The 24933-nt window shown below is 32.5% G+C and overlaps 4 protein-coding genes across 6 annotated transcripts; 2 read left to right on the forward strand and 2 right to left on the reverse strand.

Moving 5' to 3' along the window:
* Positions 1-6876: 6876 nt before the first annotated feature.
* On the reverse strand, positions 6877-7986 carry LOC107910997 (receptor-like protein kinase FERONIA). The gene has a single exon (XM_016838903.2). The coding sequence runs from the start codon at positions 7984-7986 to the stop codon at positions 6877-6879; it is 1110 nt and encodes a 369-aa protein (XP_016694392.2).
* A 2974-nt stretch (positions 7987-10960) lies between these two features.
* On the forward strand, positions 10961-13774 carry LOC107910998 (COBRA-like protein 1). The gene is made up of 6 exons (XM_041106333.1): positions 10961-11443; positions 11857-11936; positions 12089-12545; positions 12626-12782; positions 12897-13159; positions 13239-13774. The coding sequence occupies exons 1-6, from the start codon at positions 11341-11343 to the stop codon at positions 13529-13531; spliced, it is 1353 nt and encodes a 450-aa protein (XP_040962267.1). The 5' UTR covers positions 10961-11340; the 3' UTR covers positions 13532-13774.
* Positions 13775-14196: 422 nt separating this feature from the next.
* LOC107912686 (COBRA-like protein 4) lies at positions 14197-16536 on the reverse strand. Of its 2 annotated transcripts, none has more exons than XM_016840985.2 (7): positions 16353-16536; positions 16081-16233; positions 15902-15981; positions 15339-15795; positions 15107-15254; positions 14738-15015; positions 14197-14645 (listed from the first exon to the last, which is right to left on the reverse strand). In XM_016840985.2, exons 2-7 carry the CDS (start codon positions 16130-16132, stop codon positions 14359-14361), a joined length of 1302 nt encoding a protein of 433 aa, XP_016696474.2. In that variant the 5' UTR covers positions 16133-16233; positions 16353-16536; the 3' UTR covers positions 14197-14358. The 2 variants fall into 2 exon arrangements, with proteins under 2 accessions (XP_016696474.2, XP_040962268.1); XM_041106334.1 differs by having other exon boundaries at positions 16317-16368.
* A 4312-nt stretch (positions 16537-20848) lies between these two features.
* LOC107912687 (PI-PLC X domain-containing protein At5g67130) lies at positions 20849-23837 on the forward strand. Of its 2 annotated transcripts, XM_016840987.2 has the most exons (8): positions 20852-21326; positions 21404-21526; positions 22232-22369; positions 22453-22551; positions 22639-22939; positions 23054-23277; positions 23373-23459; positions 23630-23837. In XM_016840987.2, exons 1-8 carry the CDS (start codon positions 21240-21242, stop codon positions 23660-23662), a joined length of 1092 nt encoding a protein of 363 aa, XP_016696476.1. In that variant the 5' UTR covers positions 20852-21239; the 3' UTR covers positions 23663-23837. The 2 variants fall into 2 exon arrangements, with proteins under 2 accessions (XP_040962269.1, XP_016696476.1); XM_041106335.1 differs by lacking the exon at positions 23630-23837 and having other exon boundaries at positions 20849-21326; positions 23054-23236; positions 23373-23460.
* The last annotated feature ends 1096 nt before the right edge of the window (positions 23838-24933 follow it).

Below are 24933 nucleotides of genomic sequence, written 5' to 3' on the forward strand. Positions count from 1 at the left end.
AGGACCAAACTTTAAAAAAAATTTATAAAAACCTTGTAAATATTAAGTATTAATTTTTATTGACTTGAATATCAAAAATGGTATTTTGAAACCGTCATTTCTAATACCACTTAAAAAAGGGGTTGTTACACAAATACCTTAAAGGTGCATTGGGAATTATATCGAGAAATTGAGTAAATCACTATTGTGAATAAGAAGAAACGATAAATAAACTATTGGTATATATGTATCTTTGATATTAATGTGAAATGATTAGTTAGTTAACTTGAATTATCATATTATTATGTTTCTTTTATTTTGTTATGCATACATTTGGATTTGAATTATGTTAGCACCACCGAGTAACCATTACTTAGCGTTCAGATTTGTTTGTTTTTGTGTGCAGATCTTAGATAAAGTTGAAGAAATTTTGCGATCAAGCATCCAACTTTGAAGCTCAACTCGAAAGCTATTACAAAGTTATTTTGCATGTATTTATATGTTTTGAGGTCATATGGCATGTACCTAAGTTGGTTGGTTTATTACCACAATTATTTTGGTCACTTTTGGTAAGTTACATATAATGGTATATTGGTTTATTACCTTTCAAAGGAAGTATTCATAAACTGTGTATGTACTTGTTATCTATGGTGATTTTAAGTTTATTTGAGGGCTAAGGTTATGCATGAAATGATACTTCGTTTTTATTGATCTTCAAAGAAATTTGGTATGGATATAAAAATGTTAATGTTGGATGTTATGAGCAAATAATCGAAGACATCAAGGGGAATTAGAGATAAATTCAAAATAAATTATGGTAACTAGTATATGTGGAAGGGATGGAAGTTTAGGAAGTATTCACCAAGAAGCAAAGTATATTTCCAACAGCAACTAGATCATCATCATGAGGCATTAGCTACATTGTATAAGTATCATTGAGGTAAATGAAGTTTTTCTCACTAAGTTCTTATGAACTTAATTGTGTATGTTTATGTTTTAGGTAAAACGCTGAGAGATTACGCCAGGAGGGACCCTGTCAAGACTGCGCCAGTAAAGTGGCATGTCGGACTATTATGCTTACAAAGCAAGCACAACAGTGTTTTAAAAGTCAGAAGAATTTCCTAGAAGATTAGACTTGTGATAATTTTACTAAGTTAGGATTTCATTTTAAAAGCTTTATAATTAACTTTCTTTAATTACTGGTGTTGAGTATGGATTTTCTTGATGTTTATGTATTTTAATAGATCTTGTACAACTATTTAATTGTAAATTTGTAATAGTAGTTTAAAGTCATGTCTGTTTTCGCATGGTAACACCTAAGATCTAGATCCAGAGAATCGTATCGGGTTGAGGGTGTTACAACATGAAAGTAAAAAGGAACTCACCAGAAACTCACTAAAAACTTTAGTACAGATCTACACAGCAGGTCCTTTGCCCTTGTTGGTAGGACCTGTAACACCCCTTACCCGTATCCAACACCGGAATAGGGTACGAGGCATTACCAAAACACATACACTTGTAAACGTATTTAACCGAGTTATAAAATTTCATCAAAATTAAAACTTTCAAAATAATTAACATGTTTCTATAACTTTTCACAATATATCCTCAAAATATTATAATCATAATAATTAGGGCCTGCGAGACCCGATACATACTCATGCAATTTAATGCTTCATTTCCATTTAATTCAATTCGCAATTTCTCATGCTCATAATTTAAATCATATCACTAGCAATTTCCATTTAATTCACGTACAATTCAATGACATCAAATTCAAAACTAATACGTATTTACCATTTAACTCAATGTTTATTGATTATACCATTCAATAACACATTTATGAAATTCTCAATTTAGCAATGAAAATATCACCTTAGTTTGAATAACAACATCGTCCTGATATAAATACACTACCACTTATCCATTTACTTTAATTCTTTTGGGCCCATTTGTCACTTACCATCCTTAATCAAATTAGGGAACGGTCACGGAAAATTGAGTACTTCACTTTCACTTTGCCATAGTATAACTATGGTCTTACGTATGATCACTTATCACTTGTCCCTGATCAGATAAGTGTAGCCACCTATCACTTTGTTTCTTGATCAGATAAGTGTAGCCACTTATCACTTTGTTTCTTGATCAGATAAGTGTAGCCACTTATCACTTTGTCTCTTGATCAGATAAGTGTAGCTAAAGCTATCACTTATCACTTTGTCTCTTGATCAGATAAGTATAGCCGAAGCTATCACTTATCACTTTTCACTTGTCACTTGATCAGATAAGTGTAGCCGAAGCTATCACTTATCACTTTGTCACTTGATCAGATAAGTATAGCCGAAGCTATTACTTATCACTTTCCACTTGTCACTTGATCAGATAAGTGTAGCTAAAGCTACCACTTATCACTTTGTCATTTGATCAGAAGTACTCAAATCCGGCGTTCTGCTCAATTTGATCATTTATTCATATATCAGGCTTACCAACATGTGTTAATTCATAAACCATTCATGGTATTATTTCATGCCAAATCATATACTGAATATACCATACACACATACTATGAAACTTTATTTTCACACATGAGCTTAAACCATGACCAATAATGCACAAAAATAAGCATCATTCATATTTCATCGTTTATGAGTTATAATCAAACATATGACCATTTATACACGAATCATTCATATATTTCCCAATTTTCCTCCTCCTCCTCTCCATTCCACATCCTTAATGTGTATAACACACTTAAACAACATTAACCATAATTTCAATATTCACTAACATGTATATTCAAAGCTGTTTATCCGAGTCAGAGTCACTAAATTATTTTTATCCGGAGCTACAGAGCTCCAAATTAAGATCCATTAATTTTCCCTGAAACTAGACTCACATATCTTCATACCATAAAATTTTCATAATTTTTGGTTCAGCCAAATAGTACAGTTTATTCTTTAAATTTTCCCCTGTTTCGCTGTCTGACAGTTCCGACCACTCTTCACTAAAAATTAATTATCTCATTGTACAGAATTCGGATGATGTTTTAGCTTGTTTCTTCTAAAAATAGACTCATTAAGGATTCTAACCATATAAACTATAACTCATAATCATTTTTGTACAATTTTTAATGATTTTCCAAAGTCAGAACAGGGGAACCCGAATTCATTCTGACCTTGTCTCACAAAATCTATTATATCTCATGATTTACAATTCCATTGCTCACATCATTTCTTTTATAAGAAACTAGACTCAATAAGCTTTAGTTTCATATTTTATTCATCCTCTAATTCAATCTCTACAATTTTTGGTGATTTTTCAAAGTTACACTACTGCTGCTGTCCAAAACTGCTTTAGTGCAAAATGTTGATTTCCATTTTGCCCCAAATTTCACAGTTTATACAATTCGGTCCTTTCTCAATTAACCCCTCAATTAATCTAATTTTCTCAATTAGTACTTTACTAGACATTATAAGTTGTTACACAACTATTGAAATTCAGAATTTCCACATATAACTCTATCTTCAAACTCTTTTACTATTAGGTCCCAAACATTCACTTTCTATTCAATTCTTTCAATAAAATCAGCATATGAACAATTTAAAGCTCTAATTTCATGCTAAATCATCATATACTTCCAGCACATATTCATATCAACTTTCAACTTCTTTCATAAAATCAAAAACTAATGGATTTAACAAGTGGGCCTAGTTGTAAAAGTCATAAAAATACAAAAATTTCAAGAAATAGTCAAGAATTGAACTTACTTGTAATAAAAATATGAAGAACCAGCTTGAAGAAGCCCTTCCATGGTGTTTTAGCTGATGAGAATTCAGAAAAATGAAGAGAAATCTAGATAATTTCACTTGGGTCCTAACTTTATTAAGCAAATTTTGCAATTTTCCAATTTTGCCCTTAATTCTCCTTACTTTCTTGCTGATTTCATGCCTCTGCCGTCCAGCCCAAATAGACCTTGGGTCTATTTGCCTTTTAAGCCCTCTTCCTTTTATCATTTAAGCTATTTAATCATTTCCCAAAATTTTGCATTTGTTACAATTTAGTCCTTTTTGTTCAATTAATTATCGGAACTTTAAAATTTCTTAACGAAACTTTAATACTAACTTTTTAACACTCCATAAATATTTATAAAAATATTTATGGCTCAGTTTAAAATCCCCGAGGTCTTGATACCTCATTTCGATTCTAATTATTTTAATATTTATTTCTAGTGCACTATTCACTATTTCAAAAATTTTCCTAACTTCATATTTAACTTATACTTACTAAATTAATAATATTTTCTACCCATTTTTCGAATTTAGTGATCTCGAATCACCGTTCCGACACCTCTGAAAATTCAAGCCATTACATTTTTTTTTCGTCGGATTTGTGGTCCCGAAACCACTGTTCCGACTAAGCCTAAAATCGGGCTATTACAGGACCCTTGTTAGTTTCTTGAGTTAAAAGGAAGATAATTATTCTTATTAGATCATTAATCTATTGTGTATGTAAGAATTGATATCACCTAATCTAGAATCAGGAAGTTTTATTTATCGTGAACAGTTTTAAAGTCTATGCATGCAACACTATAAACACGTGAATTTCTTCTATAATAACCTAAAGGTTACCAGAAATTACCAGTAAGCTGGTATAAACGTAGATGTTAACTAAACACTGCAAACCATCTTTGAAGAAGCTCTCAACAGTAAGGTTTTTCAGAAACTTTTAGAGGAATTCAGCAAAGAAGATGTAAAGGTGACTTATGATAGCCAACTATAACCTTATACACTCATGCAATGAAGACAAGGTTTAGTGGAAAAATCAGATAATCTCACTAACACTCTTGATTACCGTGATTAAATGCACTTAACAAGTTTTAAGTCTAATCAGTGTACAGTAGTCTAGTTCAATTCTAACTAAATCTCAACTAAATCCCAACATAACTAATTAAGTCTTCAAGAACTAAATAAAACAAGTTATATAACTGTTAACTTAACAAGTTCATCCAAAACATCTGGGGTGGACGAATACTTAACAGAAAAGTCCACCAAACCCTAGTGTTCGCCAAAATTAAGAGTTTGCCAAATGAAAAATTACATAGTATACTCTACTTAGCTAGAACAAAGAATTTCCATACTCAATTCGACTATTAACTTTACCAACTATACGCCAAATAGCAACAGAATATTAAGACTCCTTCGGGCGGGCTGTTACAATTACTGTGTTATTTTTTTTGTTACGTAGATACAAGTTTATTTTATTTTTTTCAAATTGCCACACCAACACAAGAATTCTAATAGAGTTAACAAATAGGCCTAAATTTTAGGATTCGCAAAGTAAAAAGACTAATTTTTAAAAAAATAAAAGTATGAAGATTAAATTAAGAAATAAATAATTAACCCAAAGCTTAGCGTGGGTAATAAATGGATCGATTGAGTCAATGTTTCCTACTTAGCATATTCTTTTTAGTGAAATACAAAACATGGTAAATCCAGAACAACAAACATGACTAGTGCGACTCGAACGTAGGCCACACCTGGGACAATGAACACCCTGACCATTAGGCCATCACATGGGGTTCTCCTACTTAGCATACTTTTAACCTATAAACAAACTAAAATTTAATTCGCATTTAAAAAAAAAACATAGTTTTAGATTTTCTTCAAACTAAATTATTTGAAAAAAAAATAACTTTTCAATTGCTAAAAGTAAAAGTCAATCAATTTCTCAAACCTTTGCATCTCATTCTTCACCACTCTTTCAACCCAAGTTTTCAGATTCACTTTCTTTATTTCTTCCTTTTTTGAACTTTTAAATACTCAATTGGTGAGACCTACCTACTCATTTTCTTTAGCGGAGATCATTACTTGTTATGCTTAAAAACCGAATTTCAAAGTTGTTTAAAAACAAGTTTGAAACCTATGGTCAATTTTGTAAACTTGGAGGATTAATAACATTATTTTCAATGGGTTGAAAAGTGTGGTGAAGAATGAGATTGAAGGCAATTGATTATGGTTTCATTCGTAGAATGTTGAATCATTAATTTACTTTGAAAAATAAACCCAAAAATATTTATTTTAAATGCCAAAATAGGTATTAATTTGGGATATGTTAAAAATATGCAAAGTAGGGAGTGTGGATTCAATTTTTAAAATATTTTAATAGTGTTAATATAAGTGATTTAATTTGTTAATAATTAAAGTTGAATGTGCAATTAGATTAAATAAAAGGTTTATAATCTATTTGAAAGTTCAATGACTTATAATGTAAATTACTTTATAATTTGGTTAGGTAAGTTTAACAATCCCACCCTTATTCTCAATTGTATATAAAAAAAAAAAAGACACATGCCAATAATAATAAATGAGATACAAGAAGAGACATAAGGAGGCCGAAGATTTTTGCTCGATACACATACTCCTTTTAGAGTGTAGTAAAAAATTAAAAAATTTGAAGTAACATGACATTAAATACTAACTTTTTTTATATGGTGCTTTTCATAGGTTGGGCCGTGCCCTAGTTCCAGAATGGATTTCAAATCTATAACCATTTTCGAGCTAGTTCGGCCCGGCTTGTCCAACCATTTAACTATTCGAATTAATAAAATATTTATTTATAAATTTTAAAAAATTAATATTTTTATATTTTTATAATAAGATATAAATTTATTCATTTTATTATTTATATTAAAATTTTAAAATCCTTATCTAAAACCATCGAAGTCAAGTCTGGTGGACCCATGGATTTGTCTACGGTTATATAGACTTTCTTTTCGGAATTAAATAATTTAGGTCGACCATGCAACAATGAAACAGTGCTTTGGAATCGAATTGGCAGACTAAACCTATATTACTATCTGATCCTGATAGTCGTATGGAAACCATTGCTATCCAGGCCTTACGAGTTACTGCCATAATCGTCGTATGGAAAGCAAAATTCGGAAACAGAGGCAGAAAACAATTCTTCATACATAAATTCACCAGAAGGATTGATGGCCTCCATTTTGGATTCTGCTCTCTCTTGCAGCTCCAAGGCAAGCTCTAGTGTGACCACCACCTCACCCATTGCTGGCCTTTCATTTCCCTTATAATGGGCACAACTAGAAGCGATATCCAAATACTTGTCCAAACATTCTGGAGCTATCCTTCCCTTGAGGTATGGATCAATGGAATTATAAATGGCTCCTTCCCTTTGGGATTCCTTCAGCCAATTAAGTATATGTTGTTTATGCTTTGGGAGCGTGCTATCATAGGCTGTTCTGCCTAAAAGAACTTCGTATAAGATGATCCCAAATGAGAAAACATCAGATTTTTCTGTCAGTTCCCCATACATGGCATACTCCGGAGCCATGTACCCAAAAGTACCCGTAATTCTTGACTCTTTTCGAACTCTCGAAGCTTTTGACATGCTAAAGGAACCCAATCTCGAGAGCCTAAAGTCATGAAGCTTACAAGACAATTCTTCAGTTACAAGAATGCTTCGGCTCGTAATGTGACCGTGAAATAGAGCGTATTTTGCACCAGTGTGAAGGTAGTGCAGTCCTCGTGCTGCACTAATGCATATTTGTAGCCTTCGCTTCCAAGGGAGTGGTGCATAACCCTGACCGTAGAGATGATCAGCAAGTGTCCATCTGCTCACGTACTCATACACGAGGATCATCTCATTTCGCTCTTCGCAAATCCCGATAAGAGAGACGAGAAGGGGGTGGCGCAACTGGCAAAGAAACCGTACCTCATTTTGGAGCTCTCTCACTGTGTCTTGAAATGATCCACTTCGGCAGCGCTTGACAACAACTATGGTTCCATTATCAATAGTCCCTTTGTGGACACTCCAAAAACCACTTTCACCAATAACTGAGTTGGGGTGGAAGTTGTTGGTGGCGGCTTTGATGTCAGCTAGTGAAAAATGACGGCATAAACCCTCCGGTAGTTCTGAACCTCGATTTAGTTGAGGGGAAGTTTTGTTTAAAACAAACAAGCGTAGACAAGAACACAAAGGGTTCTTCATAGTTGCATCTAAAATACTAAAGATTCAATAGTAGTTAAATAAAGAAACAGTTTTCTAGGAGACGGGAAAAATGAGTACGAAATTTGTAAGTTTGATTAGAAATTCAAGTTTTTCGACATTTCTAGTCCTAACCTTGAAAAGTAAGATTTGATTTTGTAAATCTGTGACTGTCTGATTTCTATACAAATTTCCAAGCTCGTTGGAACCGGAAGAAAATAGGAATATCTAACATTTAGTTTGGATGGGTTTACCTCTTAGTAAAATTTTTAAAAAAATAACTCGATGGTAATGAGATTAATTACTGTAACGATGAGATTAAATATTGTAATGATGTAATTAAAAACAGGTGAGGCGTGCTTGAATTCAAACACAACTGTAGCGGTGAAGCGATAATAGAAAATTATTAGAATATTAGATTAGAAATAATATATAATAAAAAAATTTAAATTATTTTATTTTTACGAAATTATTAAAATATGTGAATTTATAAATTTGTTTAATAAAATATTAAAAGTATTTATTAGGTTTATTAAAATGTTTATTTTTAATTAAATATATTTATTAAAACATTTTATTTAGTTACTATATAATTATAAAAAGTTATTACAGTAAATGAATAAATTTTTTGAAAATTTTTAAAAATGAAAAACTAAAATAAATCATTAAAAGCTGTTAAAGTTCAACAGTCATTGAAATGAAAATCTCACTGATAATATATATTAATTTATATATAATAAAATTTGTTATTATTTTAAATTTAAAAGTAAAAAATAATAATAAAGAGAACAAGAGTAAGGATACAAGTGAAAATAAGAAACCAATAAATATCCAAAATTTTCACTGGAGCACAAAGCTCCAGTGCTTGTATTATAGTTTCTACTGCACTGGATCAGACAATCCAAAGAGATTGCTTCAGTGCACATTACACTGGTTAATGCGCATACAAAGAGGCACAGGCATTACTAAAAGTAAACAACACAACATAATAGGCATCCACCCTTTTTAGTATTCAAACATTTTTCAAAAGCTTTTTGCTTAGAATTATTGTTTTTATGCAGTTCAATCCCTATATTTTCTACCCTACTATCACATCGGAAATTGACAACGTTAACAATTTTCAACCACCACTGCAACTTAAAAACCCTTTTTTTTTTCTGGCCATTGAAACCGTGATTAACAACTCTAGATTCTCAATTTTGAGTATCTAAATTATACTAAATTAAAAATAAAACAAAAACCATAACATTTTCTCAAAAATATTCCTAATAAAAAATCACTTACTTTTCAATCTGAGTTACGGAGTCTGCCTAATTGTATCAATTTTTAGCTCCCCTCATTTTCTTGAGATCTTTTTTGCAATCGAACTCTTTTACTATCGCGAGTTTCTTGAAGACTAGAGATTGTTGAGGCTTTTTTTTATAGTAAGAGTTTTGAAGATTTCACGATTTGAGAATTATAGTTTTAAGGATTTCACGAATTGGGATTAAAGGGATTCTACTATAGGCTTTAATTTAGGATTAAAATTATTTTTTACAAACCATCTATTTCTTTTTAATTTCATATTTAATCATTTTTTTACACGTCATCTTCATCCTCGCACGCCATATAAATTATTTCGTTGACCGACACTTGACTAATGGTTAATTGACGCTTTTCGTTAAAATTGAGTTGATTTGTGAAAAAATCGTATCATTGAAAGCGTCAATCTAAAAAAAAGTCAAAAGCACAAAACCAAAAATCTTTAAACGTTGAGGGTTTTTTTAACAATTACACTATTATATTATAATAAAACTTTCCTAGGTTTATCTATTTGTTGTCCAGAGCATGCTACTCAGAAATTTTATTATATTATATCATATATTATAATCCAAGTCTAGGTTTCATCTAAAACATGCTAAAAAGAATATATATATTATATTATAGTCAAACTTCACTAACTAGCCTAGGTTCAATCTCTTCTCCTCTTCTGAACATATAACAATTATATGGAGTTAATTTAAAGCGATTTTAGAAACTGATATATAAAAATTAAATTTTATAATGTGATTATTTTTAAAAAATGATATATAAAATTGTTTTAAAAAGATATTTTTACAATATTTATCATCGTTATTCATAAATGTTTTTGAGTAGATAAAATTTTTATTTTAAATATAATATTGTAAAATTGAAGATTTAATGAGGGGATAATCACTTTTATCAAAAACTAAAAATTTTAGATTAATTTAAAATCTCATATTAAAATTAAAGTTTAGTTTGAAAAATTATTTGTTTACCAAAATTCTTTATTTAGAATCATGGTTAACGTCAATGATAAGCATACCAGAATAAAATTTCAATATATATTAATTAAAGTCAATATGCCTTTTTTTATCATTTAAACTTAATTATAAATATATCAATATTTTTTAAAAAAATTGAAATAATATCTTGAATTTTTCCACTAATTTAAATTCAATTTGACAATTTTTATAATTTTTTATTTGATTTTTAATTATATAAAAAAATATTTTTATTTATTTATTTTTTGTTTTTATCTTTTATGTCAAATTAATTCAAAATTGATAAAAAATTAATATTTTTAACTTTGCTGATGTGACACATGGATTGTCATATAGATAATACGTTAGCATTTAATTAACTTTAAAACTTTTAAAAATTCAAAAAAATAAAATTTATTTTTAAAAATTAAAAATCATTAAAATTATTTAAAAGTATAATTAAATATTTTTAAATTTTAAAAAAGTAGTTCAATGCAAACAAAAATTAATTTTTTTCATCCATTTTGTATAATTTAACAAAAAATAATATTTATAAAAAACGAAAATTTAAAATGATTTTTCTATAAAGTTGCATTATTGTTTTTTGTTTTCTACTGAAGGATTAATTAATATGAGTAGAGTTGATTTCATTGGGAACATTGTTATTTATAATTTAAAGCGTCATCTTCTAATATCCTCACAAACAACTGTGATGCATGGAGTCTCTGCTCTAATCATCCATCTAACCAGTTCTCTTCTCCAATTTTCTCTTGATTAACCAAATAGGATATTCGTTGGATTTGATAGGATGGATTATCACAAGTCATTAAAATAATAATTTAAAATGAACGATTAACATTGGCCGCCGATTTACCATTACACAGATTATTAAAAAAAAACAGTTTTACAGTGTGCTTCAAAGTGTTCAAATACTTGAACAGAGTTCTTAAACTTGCTTCTCATGTCTTGCGGACAAAAGGGCTTACTCAGCTCCGCGTTTTCTCTCTTTTCCTGTCCATCACAGATCCTGAACCAAAGTCAAACACTCCTAAAATCCCAATGAGTGTTGTTTTCCCTGTTCTCCAACCAAGAAATGGCTAATCTTTTATTGTTCATTACTAGATCATTCTTCAAGCTTTGTTCTTTCAGCCTTTCGATTCTCTTCTTGATTTCTTGCTCAAGTTTCCCCTCAACAGGTTAGCGTAATCTTTATTTTTATTATGTTTGCAAAGTTTGAAAATATTTTATTGGTTTTTTGTATTTGAAAAAGTTGGTTCTTTCTGTTTTGATGAAATGTGGTTTCTGTAATCGTGTAAAAGCTCTTTCTTTTATGGTTTTTGTGGTGTTCTTGTTGTCGATGTTAATGGGATTCTATTGGAGAAGTTGGTATAATACACCAGTTCCCATGCTAGTGAATGCCATTGGTCTGTCATGTATATGACATTATTGGTTTAGAGAATGCCAAAATATGAATTGAAACCTTGGACCTCTCAGTATGTCTGACCAGTGCTTATCTGATATAGATTTCCTCCATCATTTCTTAATTTAGGATTAGGCCTTGGAAATGTATTTATTTTATTTTTTGTTAACTCTTTTACTTCATGGTCAGAAGCCTATGATCCTCTGGACCCAAATGGGAATATCACAATCAAATGGGATATCATGAGCTGGACGTCTGATGGCTATGTTGTAAGTTTTTTTTTTTCTTTGTATTACAAAATATTACAACTTTGGTTTTGCTTAACATAGAAAAAAATGAAGAAACAATGGTTTAGAGAGCATGATGTACCATTTGTCTGCATTGGACGAAGATGGGATTAACTTCTTAATGAAATGAGCAGGCAGTGGTTACAATTTATAATTTCCAGCAATACCGTCATATACAAGCACCAGGGTGGAAACTAGGTTGGACATGGGCTAAGAAGGAGGTGATTTGGAGCATGATGGGAGGGGAAACAACTGAACAAGGGGATTGTTCAAGATTCAAAGGTAACATTCCACATTGCTGTAACAAGCACCCAACTGTTGTGGATTTATTGCCTGGAACTCCTTACAATCAGCAGATTGCAAATTGCTGTAAAGGGGGAGTCCTAAACTCATGGACACAAGATCCAGCCACTGCAGCAAGCTCATTCCAGCTGAGTGTGGGTCAATCCGGTACCACAAATAAGACAGTAAGAGTTCCTGTGAACTTCACTTTAAAGGCACCAGGGCCTGGTTATACTTGTGGACCAGCAAAAATTGTGAAACCCAGTAGATTTGTTACCCCGGATGGAAGAAGAGAGACACAAGCTATGAGTAAGTTGCTTGATTAAGATGTAGAATGCCTACATGAATCAGTATAAATGGTTGTAATTGACTCTACTTCTTTATGACAGTGACATGGAATGTTACATGCACATATTCACAATTCCTAGCTCAGGAAGCACCTAGTTGTTGTGTCTCTTTCTCATCCTTCTATAATGACACCATAGTACCGTGCTCTAAATGTGCTTGCGGCTGCCAAAATACTTCTCAGCCAGGGAGCTGTGTGGAGTAAGTTGGCTCAGCCGAAAAGATACTTATCTGTAGGAGTTTTTGTTAGCTGGAGATGCTTTTCTATCTTATTTTGTTTATTGCTTCCTAAAGCCTTTTGTTGTTAATGTGCAGATCAAAAGCCTCACATATAGCGCCGGTTGTTAACAGCTATACCCCTTTGGTCAGATGTACAAGCCATATGTGTCCGGTGAGAGTTCATTGGCATATTAAGCTTAACTACAAGGAGTACTGGCGGGTTAAGATCACCATTACTAATTTCAATTACAACATGAACTATACACAGTGGAGCTTAGTTGTGCAACATCCCAACTTTGACAATCTGACTCAGAGTTTCAGCTTTAACTATAAGTCTATAACACCATATACAGCAATAAGTAAGTTGAATCCATCTTGGTCACTTCTGCATATGTTTCTTGCTCTCTGCAGCTTATGTTTGTTTATTTTATTCTACAGACGATACAGCCATGTTATGGGGTATTAAATTCTACAATGATATGCTTTTGGAAGCTGGTCCACTTGGTAATGTGCAATCAGAGTTACTTTTCCGAAAGGATAAAGCAACTTTCACTTTTGAGGAAGGTTGGGCTTTTCCGAGAAGGATCTATTTCAATGGAGATAATTGTGTTATGCCAACTCCTAATGTTTATCCTGGGTTGCCTAATGCCAGTTCCCACCAGCTTACCTCCGCACTTGGTCTGTTGGTGACTCTCTTGGCAGCTATGGCGTTATTATTTGGACATGCATGAACATCAATCATTTTTATTCTATAACATCTGGGATATACTAGTTTTGACCGAATCAATTCAACTATAGAACATAGGATTCGCATTTCAAGGTGAAGGTGCTTTCTATTTGATGTATGGTTAGCTAATTCACTATGATTTGATCATTTGTGCTGTTGTATGCATGTTCATTTCTGTACTTAGCCATCTTGATTGTAGAATTTCCTCCATATTATACTACAGTGGTAACAAAATAAGTCGTTAATCAAAATTTTAGTATTGTTTTGTTGTAAATCTTATTTCTACTTAAAAGAGTTATATTTTAGTCCTTGAAGTAGTCAGGTTTAGTTGTACCTAATATATTTTTTTGATAGAAAATATTTTTGAGTTTTTTATTATTATAATTTTTATATATAATCAAAGTCAAATTGATAGATGATATAAAATTAAGGATTGAAATTGTTATTAAACCAATTTAAAAAGTATCACTTAACGAAACTCTCTATTTTGTTTGTTTTTATTTTCTGTCTTTTTAATTTTATAACATTTTCAACAAATTTTAAATATTGTTTCAACTTATTATTACTTTTTTACAATTTTTTATATTATATCTATAATTTAGTGTTTTTTTTTATTTTATATAATTTTTCAAAAAAATAGCCATCGACTCTAAGAAATACACGGACATATTTGTTTTGAAGGGGCGCATACAACTTTGCTGACAAACCCAGATTCCATTGTGCTACAATTTTGTTACAAAATCCCTTTTCCGATTCATTGAAACAATTTCGAAAATTGTAAAATTGTGTACTTTCTCGCTGTCATGTGTGTTCATACAACATGAGAAACGATCACCATAAGGTTACAAATAAGAAAAACATTGCAGCAATGAATGTAAAGCTGGTGAAGGATAGGTGTTGATGGGCAGAGTTTGGTAGAAATGGGTATGTATCAGGTGGAGGGAGCATGCATTCATCACCATTGAAATACACTTTCCTGGGAAATGCCCATCCCTGTTTGAAAGTGAAGGTATCCTTGTCCTTCCTCAGAAGCACCTCTGATTGAACATTTCCTAATGGCCCTGCTTCCATCAACAGGTCATTGTAGTACTTCATGCCATAGAACATCCCTGTGTCATCTGCACATGAACAAAATAGCTATGATTTTAAGTATCTGTTTATAATTAGACTGTGATGATAAATGCAAGCAAAAAGCTGTTAACAAACTTACTGATTGATTCATAGGGAACCAGCGGCTTGTAATCGAAGCTGAAAACTTGTGTTACGTTGTTAAGATTTGGGTGCTGGACAACAAGGCTCCATAGCGTGTAGTTCATCCGGTAGTTGAAGTTGGTGATCGATACCTTAACTCGCCAGTACTCTTTGTAGTTGAGCTTGACATGCCAGTGTACTCGCACTGGGCACATGTGGTGCGTGCATTGAAGCAGTGGAGCATTATCTTTCCTTGGTGTGTTCAATCCTACCATTTTAAGAAACTTGGAATCACTCCTGAAACATTGCATTCATTGTAAGATTTCGATGTTCATGATCTCTGTAAGTAAATCGAGTTGAAGCATCCAGGAATGGAATGTCAGCTTACTTGACACAATTGTTCTTGTTCTGGCATCCACATGCACAAGTTGGGCAAGGAGTGATGGTTTCATTGTAGAAAGACGAGAAAGAGACACAACAATTCGGGTTTTTCCGAGCTAGAAATTGCGAATAAGTGCAGGTCACATTCCATGTCACTGTAGCATAGAATATTGAAACAATATCAATCTAATTGCAACAATCATGTAAAATCCAGATCGTGTGAGACAAAAAGGACTTACTGAGGGCCTGAGTTTTTCGGCGGCGATCTGGGGTGAGAAAAGTGGTCGATGGCACGACCTTTGCAGGACCACAAGTGTAACCTGGTCCCGGACCAAGTAAAGTGAAGTTCTTGGGAAGTTTGACAGTCTTGTTTGAAGTACCGGCTAATCCAACACTAATTTGGAAAGCAGAGACAGCAGATTGAGGATCTTGACCCCATGCTGCAAGCACTCCACCTTTGCAGCAATTGGTGAATTGTTGATTGTAGGGAACACCAGGGAGCAAGTCTACAACCGTGGGGGTTTTCTTGCAGCAGTGAGGTATATTTCCTTTGAACTTTGAGCAATCACCTTGCTCAGTAGTTTGAGCCCCTACCATGGACCATATTACTTCTTTCTTAGCCCATGTCCACCCCAAGGTCCAACCAGGACTCATGATGTGTCGATACATTTGAAAATTGTTCATTGTAACCACTGCCTGTAAGATAATCATTGGCAGAAGAAGCTCAGATATATTATATATATAGCTATGATCGGTGCAACTTACAGAATCACATGATTCTGGATACATATTTAGCACTCACCACATAGCCATCAGGCGTCCAAGACACAATATCCCATTTGATTGTTACATTTCCATTTGGATCCAAAGGATCATATGCAGCTGCAACAACAAAGCAAAGAAATTAAATGCAAGGAAATTGAATAAACATTAAAAAAAATAAAAAATAAAAAAAGCTGTAGGAACTGAATAAATGTGCACCTGCATAAGAAAAGAGAACAAAAAGGAACAAAACTGAGATGAAAAACTTCATCTCTATGGACTTGTAGCAATGGCGAGACTCAGGTTCTGGTTTGAAGCAATACTCCGACAATTGCTGAATGCAGACTACTCTTTATGAATTTTCTTCCGACACTGCAATGGCAGCTATCATTAGTAAGAAGAAAAGTTGGTAGTGTTGTTTTGAGTGCTAAGAAAGATAGAGAAAAATTTCTCACATTTCCAATATTGGAAGAGTTAGGAAGACGGCTTACCAACTGGTTGTTAAGTGCTTGTATTTTGAGTGTGTGTGTGTATATATATTTTCAATCGGGATTTTTCGCTTTCCATAACTTGAAGCAACTGCTAGGCTGCGCTAAAGCGGGGGGCTTAAGAGTTGTCTGAGCACAACATCTCAACGGCCCCCGTTGAGGGTGACTTTTTACAGGCTTTTAACCACACAAGACATTTCCAGAAGCCTGGCTTTGTTCTTTATTTTGGAAATCTGTAACATGTAAAATTGAAGACAAATATAGGGTATTTGAGTTTGGACTGGTCTGCTCAGTAAGTAATCATATTCAAGTGTATGTGTTGTTGAATTTCACGCTATCTTTTGTCTGCTTAAAACCCATGTGTGGTTTGATTTTCAGTAAGCACCTGCATAGGAAATCATTATGATTTCAAAAGCTTTGATTTTTTGTTGCCAAGTTTTTCGTAGAATTCAGAAGGAAGAGTTTGAGTTAGAGGCAAGTAAACAGTGTAGGGACAAGTAGCCAGATAATCCATCAAATCATACAATTTCCCCATGCTTCAATGCTATACTTTTTTCACATTTTTCTTTTATTCTGAGACCTTTTCTTCAAGAAGAAACTACCCCAACATGGTTTCCTAAAGGTTATTGGTGCAACTAGAAAATTCTCAGAACTATTAACAAACCAATTAGCACAACTTTATTATGCTGTAGTTGAAAATTACTAGCCTCCTTAAGTTTTTTTATTAACTGAATTTTAAATAAAAATAAAAATTTACTCTTTATTAATTATTATTATATTCATTTTTATTTAATTAAAAGTAATAAACTTATAATCAGTTATAAATTTATTTTAATTATTATTAAATGATAAATTAGATCATATTCTAATATATATATATAATTCTGATATATTGTAAACCTAACATTAATGATAATTAATTTTTCTTTTTATCCTTTTTTTTACTTTTCTTTTTATTTTTAATATTTTTATGCAAATATATGTTAAATATTTATAATATTTTAAATTAGTATATAAAAAATTACACTTTGAACCCAAAAATAATAAAAAAAAATTTGATTTAGTCTTTTAAAAATTATAAACATATAAGTTATTAAAATGGTGAAAATATATTTTTGCTATCATAAAAATATACAACTTAATTCTACCTCAAAAAAAAAACAATAATTGGCTTCACCCCTAAATAGATTGGAATAATTTGTATAACGTTTGACAAGCTCGGATACAAATTTAGGAAATAGAGTTAAGTTCAAATACCAAATTATGAAAAAGTGTCAAATTCAAGTTTCAAATATTATATTAAACCTTAAATCAATTAGTTGGTTAAGAGCATCTAAGTAGGACTCTTATTTAATAAATTGTAAAGGAGAGCTACTTTACATATTTTATTTGCTAATTAAGAAATCTTGAGAGTTTTGTAACAAGTTTGACCACCATTTCTACTAATCGAAACTTGCACTCCAAATAATTTATTTTATTATTTTATTTCTTAGGATCAACTAATTTAATTGCTTTCTAATCAAGTAGTGGTATGTACAATTAAATAAAAACTATGTAACTTTAATTTTTCCTTTTAATAAAATACTCTATGGAAGTTTTTTTTTTTCAATACAGCAAAACTTCGATAAATGGATATTTGATAAATTAATAATCTCGATTAAATAATAATTTTTTCGGTCCCGACTTGGACTAAAGAGATAAAATAATAATCTCGCTAAATGCATAAGATAATAATTTTTAGAAAAAATCCTTAGGGGCCCAATGAAAATATAAAATAATAATTCATTAAATATATTGAAAATTTTATATACAAATTTTATATACAATACATAAAACTAAAGTGCTTTCTAGACAACTCTTATTGAATTTTGAAACCGTTAACTCTTTTTTTCTTTTTGGTTTCACGAACCAATTAATTAACTCCTTTTTTTACATGAATATATTCATCATTAATATATACGTATAAAGCTACGTTGATAATAAATTTTAACTGCTCTAATAATTCTAGCATCACATGGTTGAATTTTTTATGTTGAATTTGGAGGCAAAAAGAATAATTCAAAATTTCTCAAGCTTTCAATAACCCCGGGATGGGCTGGGCAATTGTCGACTATAAGCAACACTTTTCTACCAGTCATTCTAGCATCAAACTAGCAAACAAAATCTTGAAAAGTTAATCCAATCATGCATACTTTTCAATACATAAAACGTTGAATTATACTTTTTGTCTTCCAATACATGTTAAAATTTTTAATCTATCCAATGAATATATACGTATTGGATTTTGAAACCATTAACTCTTTTTTTCTTTTTTGTTACATGAACCAATTAATTAACTCTTGTTTTTTGTTATATGAATCAATTAACTTTGATTCATTGCACCTACATACATATTGGATTTTGATAATAAAAAAAACTCATGCATAAAGTATGAAATATTTTCTAAATTAATTATTAATTTATCGATAAATTAATAAAATAATCATTTATTAATAAACTAATATCCTCAATAAAATAATATTTTTTTCGAATCCCAAGAGTATTGTTTTGTAGAGGTTTTACTATATTTATTTCTTGATAGCAATTTCAAGTCAATGATTGTTGCTAGAATTCTTGTAACTTCAATTTCCCTGATTATTAAAAGGTTGTTTGAAGTCCTTTGTTGGTGTTGAATCCAAGCATCAAAAGGGGATTATATCATATATCCAACTTCATCCATCTCCATTCATCCTAACTTCATCAAATTCCATTTCATCTCTCCACAAATCCATCCAATTTTTGCTTCTTGTTCAATATTATTAAAATCTAAAATTTATTTATCTTTGATTCTTACTTTCATTTTCAATTTTCAGATTTCAATTCTCTAGAAGGATCTTCTTGCCACAAGCTTTCTTGCATCTCAAGAAAGATATAATTTGTTCCCTTAGCTTGAGAATTTTTCTTCTAACTTTCTAATTCTCATTCTCTAATTGATTTTCTATCGTATTATCAATATTTAATCTCTATTCTCTGCTAAACTTTTCAAAGATTAATTGAAGCTTGCACATCAAGTCATTAGAGAATGCCTAACATTAGGACCACTTTGAGTTCATTCTTTCATATCACGATTTGATCCTAGGTTCCACATCATGGCACATGGCTCAAAGGTTATACACTAACACACGTGTCAACAAAATCACATGACTCATCTCATGAAGAAGGAACCTATTTGGAGTATGTATATATGAAAACTCGCTTCTTGTTCATTAAATTCTCAACACTTCGCTTTGTGAACCGTCCGTCATTGAATTCCATCTTCCCCTTTTCTTTGTCCTTCTCTTTCGCACAATCAACATCAACAAATTACAATTAAGTACCATTATTGATTTCATGGTTTCTTGCTTTACCGGGTTTCTTGAAAATTCAATGTCCATAATCTTGGTGCGTTGATGGTGTTTAAAAGGATGAGAGTAGTCACATTTGTGCTATGTTTTTGGGGAACTGTTCAGACAATGGATGCGAATGTGTGTGAATTGATGGGTATGAAAGTTGTGGTGCAGGTGTTAATGGAAAAGGAAGGCTAACATCTTTGATCTTAGTGATAATTTGCTGCCTTGAAGCAGGAGATGTTCAGTTGGTTAATATCCCTGGGGAGGCTAATGTTATGGCAATTATACCGTCGCAAAGGAAGGATCTAAACCAGAAAATACGTTTGTTGGACGGTAGTAACTTATAGTGGAGAGTTTTCTTCTTTAATCAGCTCTGCGGTGTTTCTATGTTTCCTTTTTATGCTGTTGTGTTTTTGGTACTTCAACTAAATCCTCTTTTGACTCGGAAAGAAAAACATATTGTATTCGTCAAGCACTACCATGAATACTCGGTAGCAGATTTCTTAAATTTGGTTTGTAATTGATGTACTACAGTTGAAACCATTCCTCCCTAATTTGAATGTAAAAAATAACATTAAAATTCTTATTAATAATGGTGCTGCCATTGCAATTCTTCCTTTGGAGTTTGGTGAATACTTGTAGTCTTCTTCTTTTTTCCCAACTTCTATATTCATGGTTTGGAATGTAAAGGAGGACATCTCTCATGGTGTGATATACGTTCAATTAAGTTTCCCTTTAACTAGCTCCAACCTTATCCCACTTTCAGATGAACAACTATTCCTACTACTTTACACACAATTATTTAATTAGCAATTAGATAGATGCTATAAACTCTATTAAAAATGCAATCTAACCCTATTTATTAAATATGAAAAAAAAATAACAGCGCCGGAATCTTCTTCAACCGAAATTCCAAAACATTTATCCCATTCCCCTTCAAACACATCACTCACGCGTCAAAGTTGAAACACACAGCCCGTAAATTACATGTTTTGCTTTTACCATTCTTTCAAACACCCCCAAAATCCAATCCAAGCGGTAGATTGCAGCACAGACACGCAATTTCACTATAGGCAAGGATTTCTTGGACTGTTTTGAAGTTTGACCTAAAACAGATTATAAGCGGAAATGATCTTTGAACTCTGCAAGGCATCCCATTCCAATCAAATCCCTTTCCTCCATTGAAATCATCGATTGGAGGTTGCACAATAGTATCTTCCGCGTCCCATGTGGAAGACATTTGGCCCGAGCGTTGCATGTTAGAGTTAAAATTATATTGTTACAAACATTTGACTTGTTTCTTATTTAATTTTAATGAAAATCATTGTCTTTAAGTGGATTGCCAACCCTTCATTAATTCCCAGTTTTCTTGCTTTTCCTATATATTCTATGCCCTTGTTTCTCATGAATGTTTCCCTAGTTTTCTCAGCCAACAAGCTGAGGAAAAACACAAAATTTAGTCCCCAATAAAGACCACTTCTTTTACGAGGATTGCACCTTGAAATCCTTTCAACCTCCAACAATGAGTCTTTATCAGAATTTGCTTCTTCTTACAGCAATTTCTGCGTTTCTAAGTATTGCTTCAGCTTGCTCTGATGGACGGTGTAAGGTAGGGTCTTCAATGGAAGATGTACATATATCCTTTTGTTCTTCAATTGCATATGATTATAGTTTTGATATATTCAGCTGCTCGACGAATGCTCTTCGGATGGAGATTGCGAGGCTGGACTGTATTGTTTCGCTTGCCAGCAAGGATTTTCAGGTTCAAGATGTGTAAGATCAACCGTTACAAACCAATTCAAGCTTCTGGTGAGTGATGAAATTGATAAGGCTTCTTTTGTTTGTGTAGTTTATTCAGGGACCTTTCACTTTCAGTTGAGCCCGCTAGAGCAAGACATTGATGTCAAGCTTTTAGGGAATTAGGCCAAAATTTATTCTCCTCCACAATTTCTTACCCTTTTATTAATGTTTACAAAAGCAACGCGTGCTAACTGCCAAAGATTTTAATAGATAATTTAAATTCTCAATTATGAATATATAATTATATGCATTATCAGTGAAACACCTAATAAAGAAATAAATTTAATCAATTTACAATTATGCATTATTAATACATCAAATATAAAATTTTTCTATAGATTCTTTTTGTTGGTAGAAAATAAAAGCAAATTACGATTACATCAAAAAAAAAATTGTAGATATTTACAATTATGTGATGATCTGATGGTCAAGTGTGTTCACTGCCTTAGGTGTGGCCTGGGTTTAAGTCGCGCTAGTCGCGTTTGTTGTTTAGACTTTGCTCAATTTATAAGTTATAAAAATTAGAATTAAATATTATATAGTCATAAAAATTAGAAGAAAAATATAGTTTACAATTAAATATGATTTTAATGAAAACACGTCTGCAATTGCAATTTAAATCTCTCATTAGATATTAGCTATAACTGTGTATTGGCAATTATATTCCTATAGTGTACATATTAATTCTCGTGCGGTTACTTGTGGGGTGAACAGAATAACTCTCTTCCTTTCAACAAGTACGCATTCTTGACGACCCACAATGCATATGCCATTGATGGATATCCATTGCATACCCCAGTTCCTCGCGTTACCTTTACCAATCAAGAAGACATGATCACCGATCAGCTCAATGTATGTTTCCCAATTCACATTCCAGTACTATCTATGATCTTTAATTTCTATTTGATTAACATAAGCCTATAGCCGAGTTGCAGAATGGAGCCAGGGCATTGATGCTTGACACTTATGATTTCGATGGAGATGTGTGGATGTGTCATTCATTTGGAGGACAATGTCATGACATTACTGCGTTTGTAAATTTAATTTTCCCTATTAGTTACCCTTAAATATTGCCCTTTTCAGTTTCACCATATTTTTTCCCCTTTGGATTGGCCTACCAGGGACCAGCTATAGATTATTTGAAGGAAATCGAAGCGTTCTTATCTGCAAATACAGAGGAAATTGTTACATTAATCTTGGAAGATTATGTTGGTCCAAATGGGTTGACAAAGGTGTTTACTGATGCTGGATTGATGAAATACTGGTTTCCAGTGTCAAACATGCCCAAAAATGGTGAAGACTGGCCTCTAGTCAGTGACATGGTGGCTAATAATCAAAGACTACTTGTCTTCACCTCAATTCAGTCCAAGGAAGCAAGCGAAGGAATTGCTTACCAGTGGAACTACATGGTCGAAAATCAATGTAAACCATATATATGTATATATATATCCTTTATTAATTAAGTTTTAGACATCGATATGGTTTAGGAAAAGTGAAAAGTCGAGATAACAGAGTGGTTGAATGCGAAATTGGCAGATGGGGACGGCGGAATGCAAGCAGGAAGTTGCCCGAACAGGGCAGAGTCGTCAGGTTTAGACGACAAGACTAAGTCGTTGGTATTGGTAAATTACTTTCATTCAACGTCAAGCAAAGAGAAGACATGCGAGGACAACTCTGGAGATCTTATTAACATGCTTCGTACTTGCTATGCGGCTGCTGGTAACCGTTGGTCTAACTTTGTTGCTGTTGATTATTACAAGGTTCCTTTGTTCACTATTTAAGTTGCTAATTGTTTCTCGTTGATTCAGCTCATTATCTTTGAAACCTGAAAAAATTCTTGTTTTGGTTTGCACAGAGGAGTGAAGGAGGAGGGCCATTCCAAGCTGTCGATACTTTGAATGGGAAGCTGTTATGTGGATGTGATGATATTCATGCATGTGTGGTAAGTCAAAATTACATTTTGCAAACGAATGTAGTTCTTAGATTAATATGAACCATATTTTTATACTTATTTCGAGCTCAATTATTTGTGTCCAGCCCCACTCTCAAATATCTGCAGACCTTCGAAGTTAGGTAGATAGTAAAAAAATGTGGTTTGTTTTGTGATTGCAGGCTGGATCAACTTCAGGTGCCTGCACACCATAAGGTGGACTCCAGGCAGAGGATGTGGCACAAGATTTCAGACTACATCAACATTTTAAGCACTGAATTCACTCTTATCGTAAAAGTACAAGTTGTAGACATATACATAAATATATGTATGTATGCTGAGTTCCATGAATGTAATAAAATTTACAAATGGAATTTCAATCTGCTCTTATACCTCGATTGCTTTTTTATTAATTCTTGGTTTTAAAATACGGATGATAATATTTCGGCACTCACCACTGATGATGGGGAGAAGGAGCCATGGCAGATTAATTTAGGGGAAGTGGCTACTGCATTTGCCTATGATTAAGAACATGGCTTGATGGATAGTTTCTAGTGGTGTGCATGTTGGGTATGGGTCCCACTATGTGGGAAACCCATATTTTCTGCCACAATGTTTTGCCTTCCTTTTCTTTTGGTTTTGTCAAAAGCCAATTTTTTGGCTTATTAACGTGGGAGTGGGCAGAAATTTCTGCAGAGAGCTAAAAAAAAATAGAGAGAAAGAGAATAGAAAAATCAGTTTTTCAAGCTTGGTGCAGCAGTGATCAACTCTTCGATCGAAGGTCCATCCGTGGTTCGATTGAGCTGATTTTTGGACAGCAGCTAGGTGATAAGGTGTTCTTGACTTTGTACGGTCGGATTTTTCATCCGAGTCTTGTAGCGTCGGAAATACCCATTTTTCAGCAGCTACGTTTTTTGGTGATGTTCTCTCATTTTTCTCTCTTTTGCTAAAGATTACATGTTGTTAGCCTTGTCGGAGTTGAATGCTTGTTGTAGGCTTGATATTGTGATCTTGTAGTCGAACATTTGATGATAGTAGAGCTCTTTATCGGACTCTAAAGTCCCGTGGTTTTTTACCCTTGATTTAAAGGGGTTTTCCACGTAAAAATATCGGTATCTCTATTTATTTTTGTTGTGGTTGCATTAGTTGATTTGTGGTTGATTAAGGTTGCTAGAGAACATATCTTGTGCTATTGTGCTTGCCATAATTTTTGACAGGAGTTATAATGAGAGAAAGAACACCGGTTGTGCTTTCGCTTTGTTTCGGTTGTTCGGTTTCTTCCCAACAAACTGGTACCAGAGCTTGGTTATTGTGTCAGATAATTATGGAAATTAATACGAGCAAGATGATTATGTTGAATGGCACAAATTATCAACTTTGGCGGAATAAAATGAAGGACTTGTTGTTTGTGAAGGCTTTGCATCTTCCGGTCTTTACTACTCAAAACCCGATTCGAAAAGTGATGAAGAATGGGAATTTGAGCATC

This window comes from Gossypium hirsutum, chromosome D11 (assembly GCF_007990345.1).
Source record: "Gossypium hirsutum isolate 1008001.06 chromosome D11, Gossypium_hirsutum_v2.1, whole genome shotgun sequence".
Lineage (NCBI taxonomy): Eukaryota > Viridiplantae > Streptophyta > Magnoliopsida > Malvales > Malvaceae > Gossypium > Gossypium hirsutum.

What these genes read in the sequence shown, in the direction of transcription:
- LOC107912686 (XM_016840985.2), bottom strand. Translation starts at nt 16,132, where the DNA reads ATGAAGTTTTTCATCTCAGTTTTGTTCCTTTTTGTTCTCTTTTCTTAT. An exon ending in TGTTCTCTTTTCTTATGCAG is followed by an intron (nt 15,982 to 16,080) that starts GTGCACATTTAT and finishes TTGTTGTTGCAG; the next exon opens with CTGCATATGATCCTTTGGAT. An exon ending in AACAAGAACAATTGTGTCAA is followed by an intron (nt 15,016 to 15,106) that starts GTAAGCTGACAT and finishes GCAATGTTTCAG; the next exon opens with GAGTGATTCCAAGTTTCTTA.
- LOC107912687 (XM_016840987.2), top strand. Translation starts at nt 21,240, where the DNA reads ATGAGTCTTTATCAGAATTTGCTTCTTCTTACAGCAATTTCTGCGTTT. An exon ending in CAAACCAATTCAAGCTTCTG is followed by an intron (nt 21,527 to 22,231) that starts GTGAGTGATGAA and finishes TGGGGTGAACAG; the next exon opens with AATAACTCTCTTCCTTTCAA. An exon ending in GTCATGACATTACTGCGTTT is followed by an intron (nt 22,552 to 22,638) that starts GTAAATTTAATT and finishes TTGGCCTACCAG; the next exon opens with GGACCAGCTATAGATTATTT.
- LOC107910998 (XM_041106333.1), top strand. Translation starts at nt 11,341, where the DNA reads ATGGCTAATCTTTTATTGTTCATTACTAGATCATTCTTCAAGCTTTGT. An exon ending in GGACGTCTGATGGCTATGTT is followed by an intron (nt 11,937 to 12,088) that starts GTAAGTTTTTTT and finishes TGAAATGAGCAG; the next exon opens with GCAGTGGTTACAATTTATAA. An exon ending in AAGAGAGACACAAGCTATGA is followed by an intron (nt 12,546 to 12,625) that starts GTAAGTTGCTTG and finishes TCTTTATGACAG; the next exon opens with TGACATGGAATGTTACATGC.
- LOC107910997 (XM_016838903.2), bottom strand. Translation starts at nt 7,986, where the DNA reads ATGAAGAACCCTTTGTGTTCTTGTCTACGCTTGTTTGTTTTAAACAAA.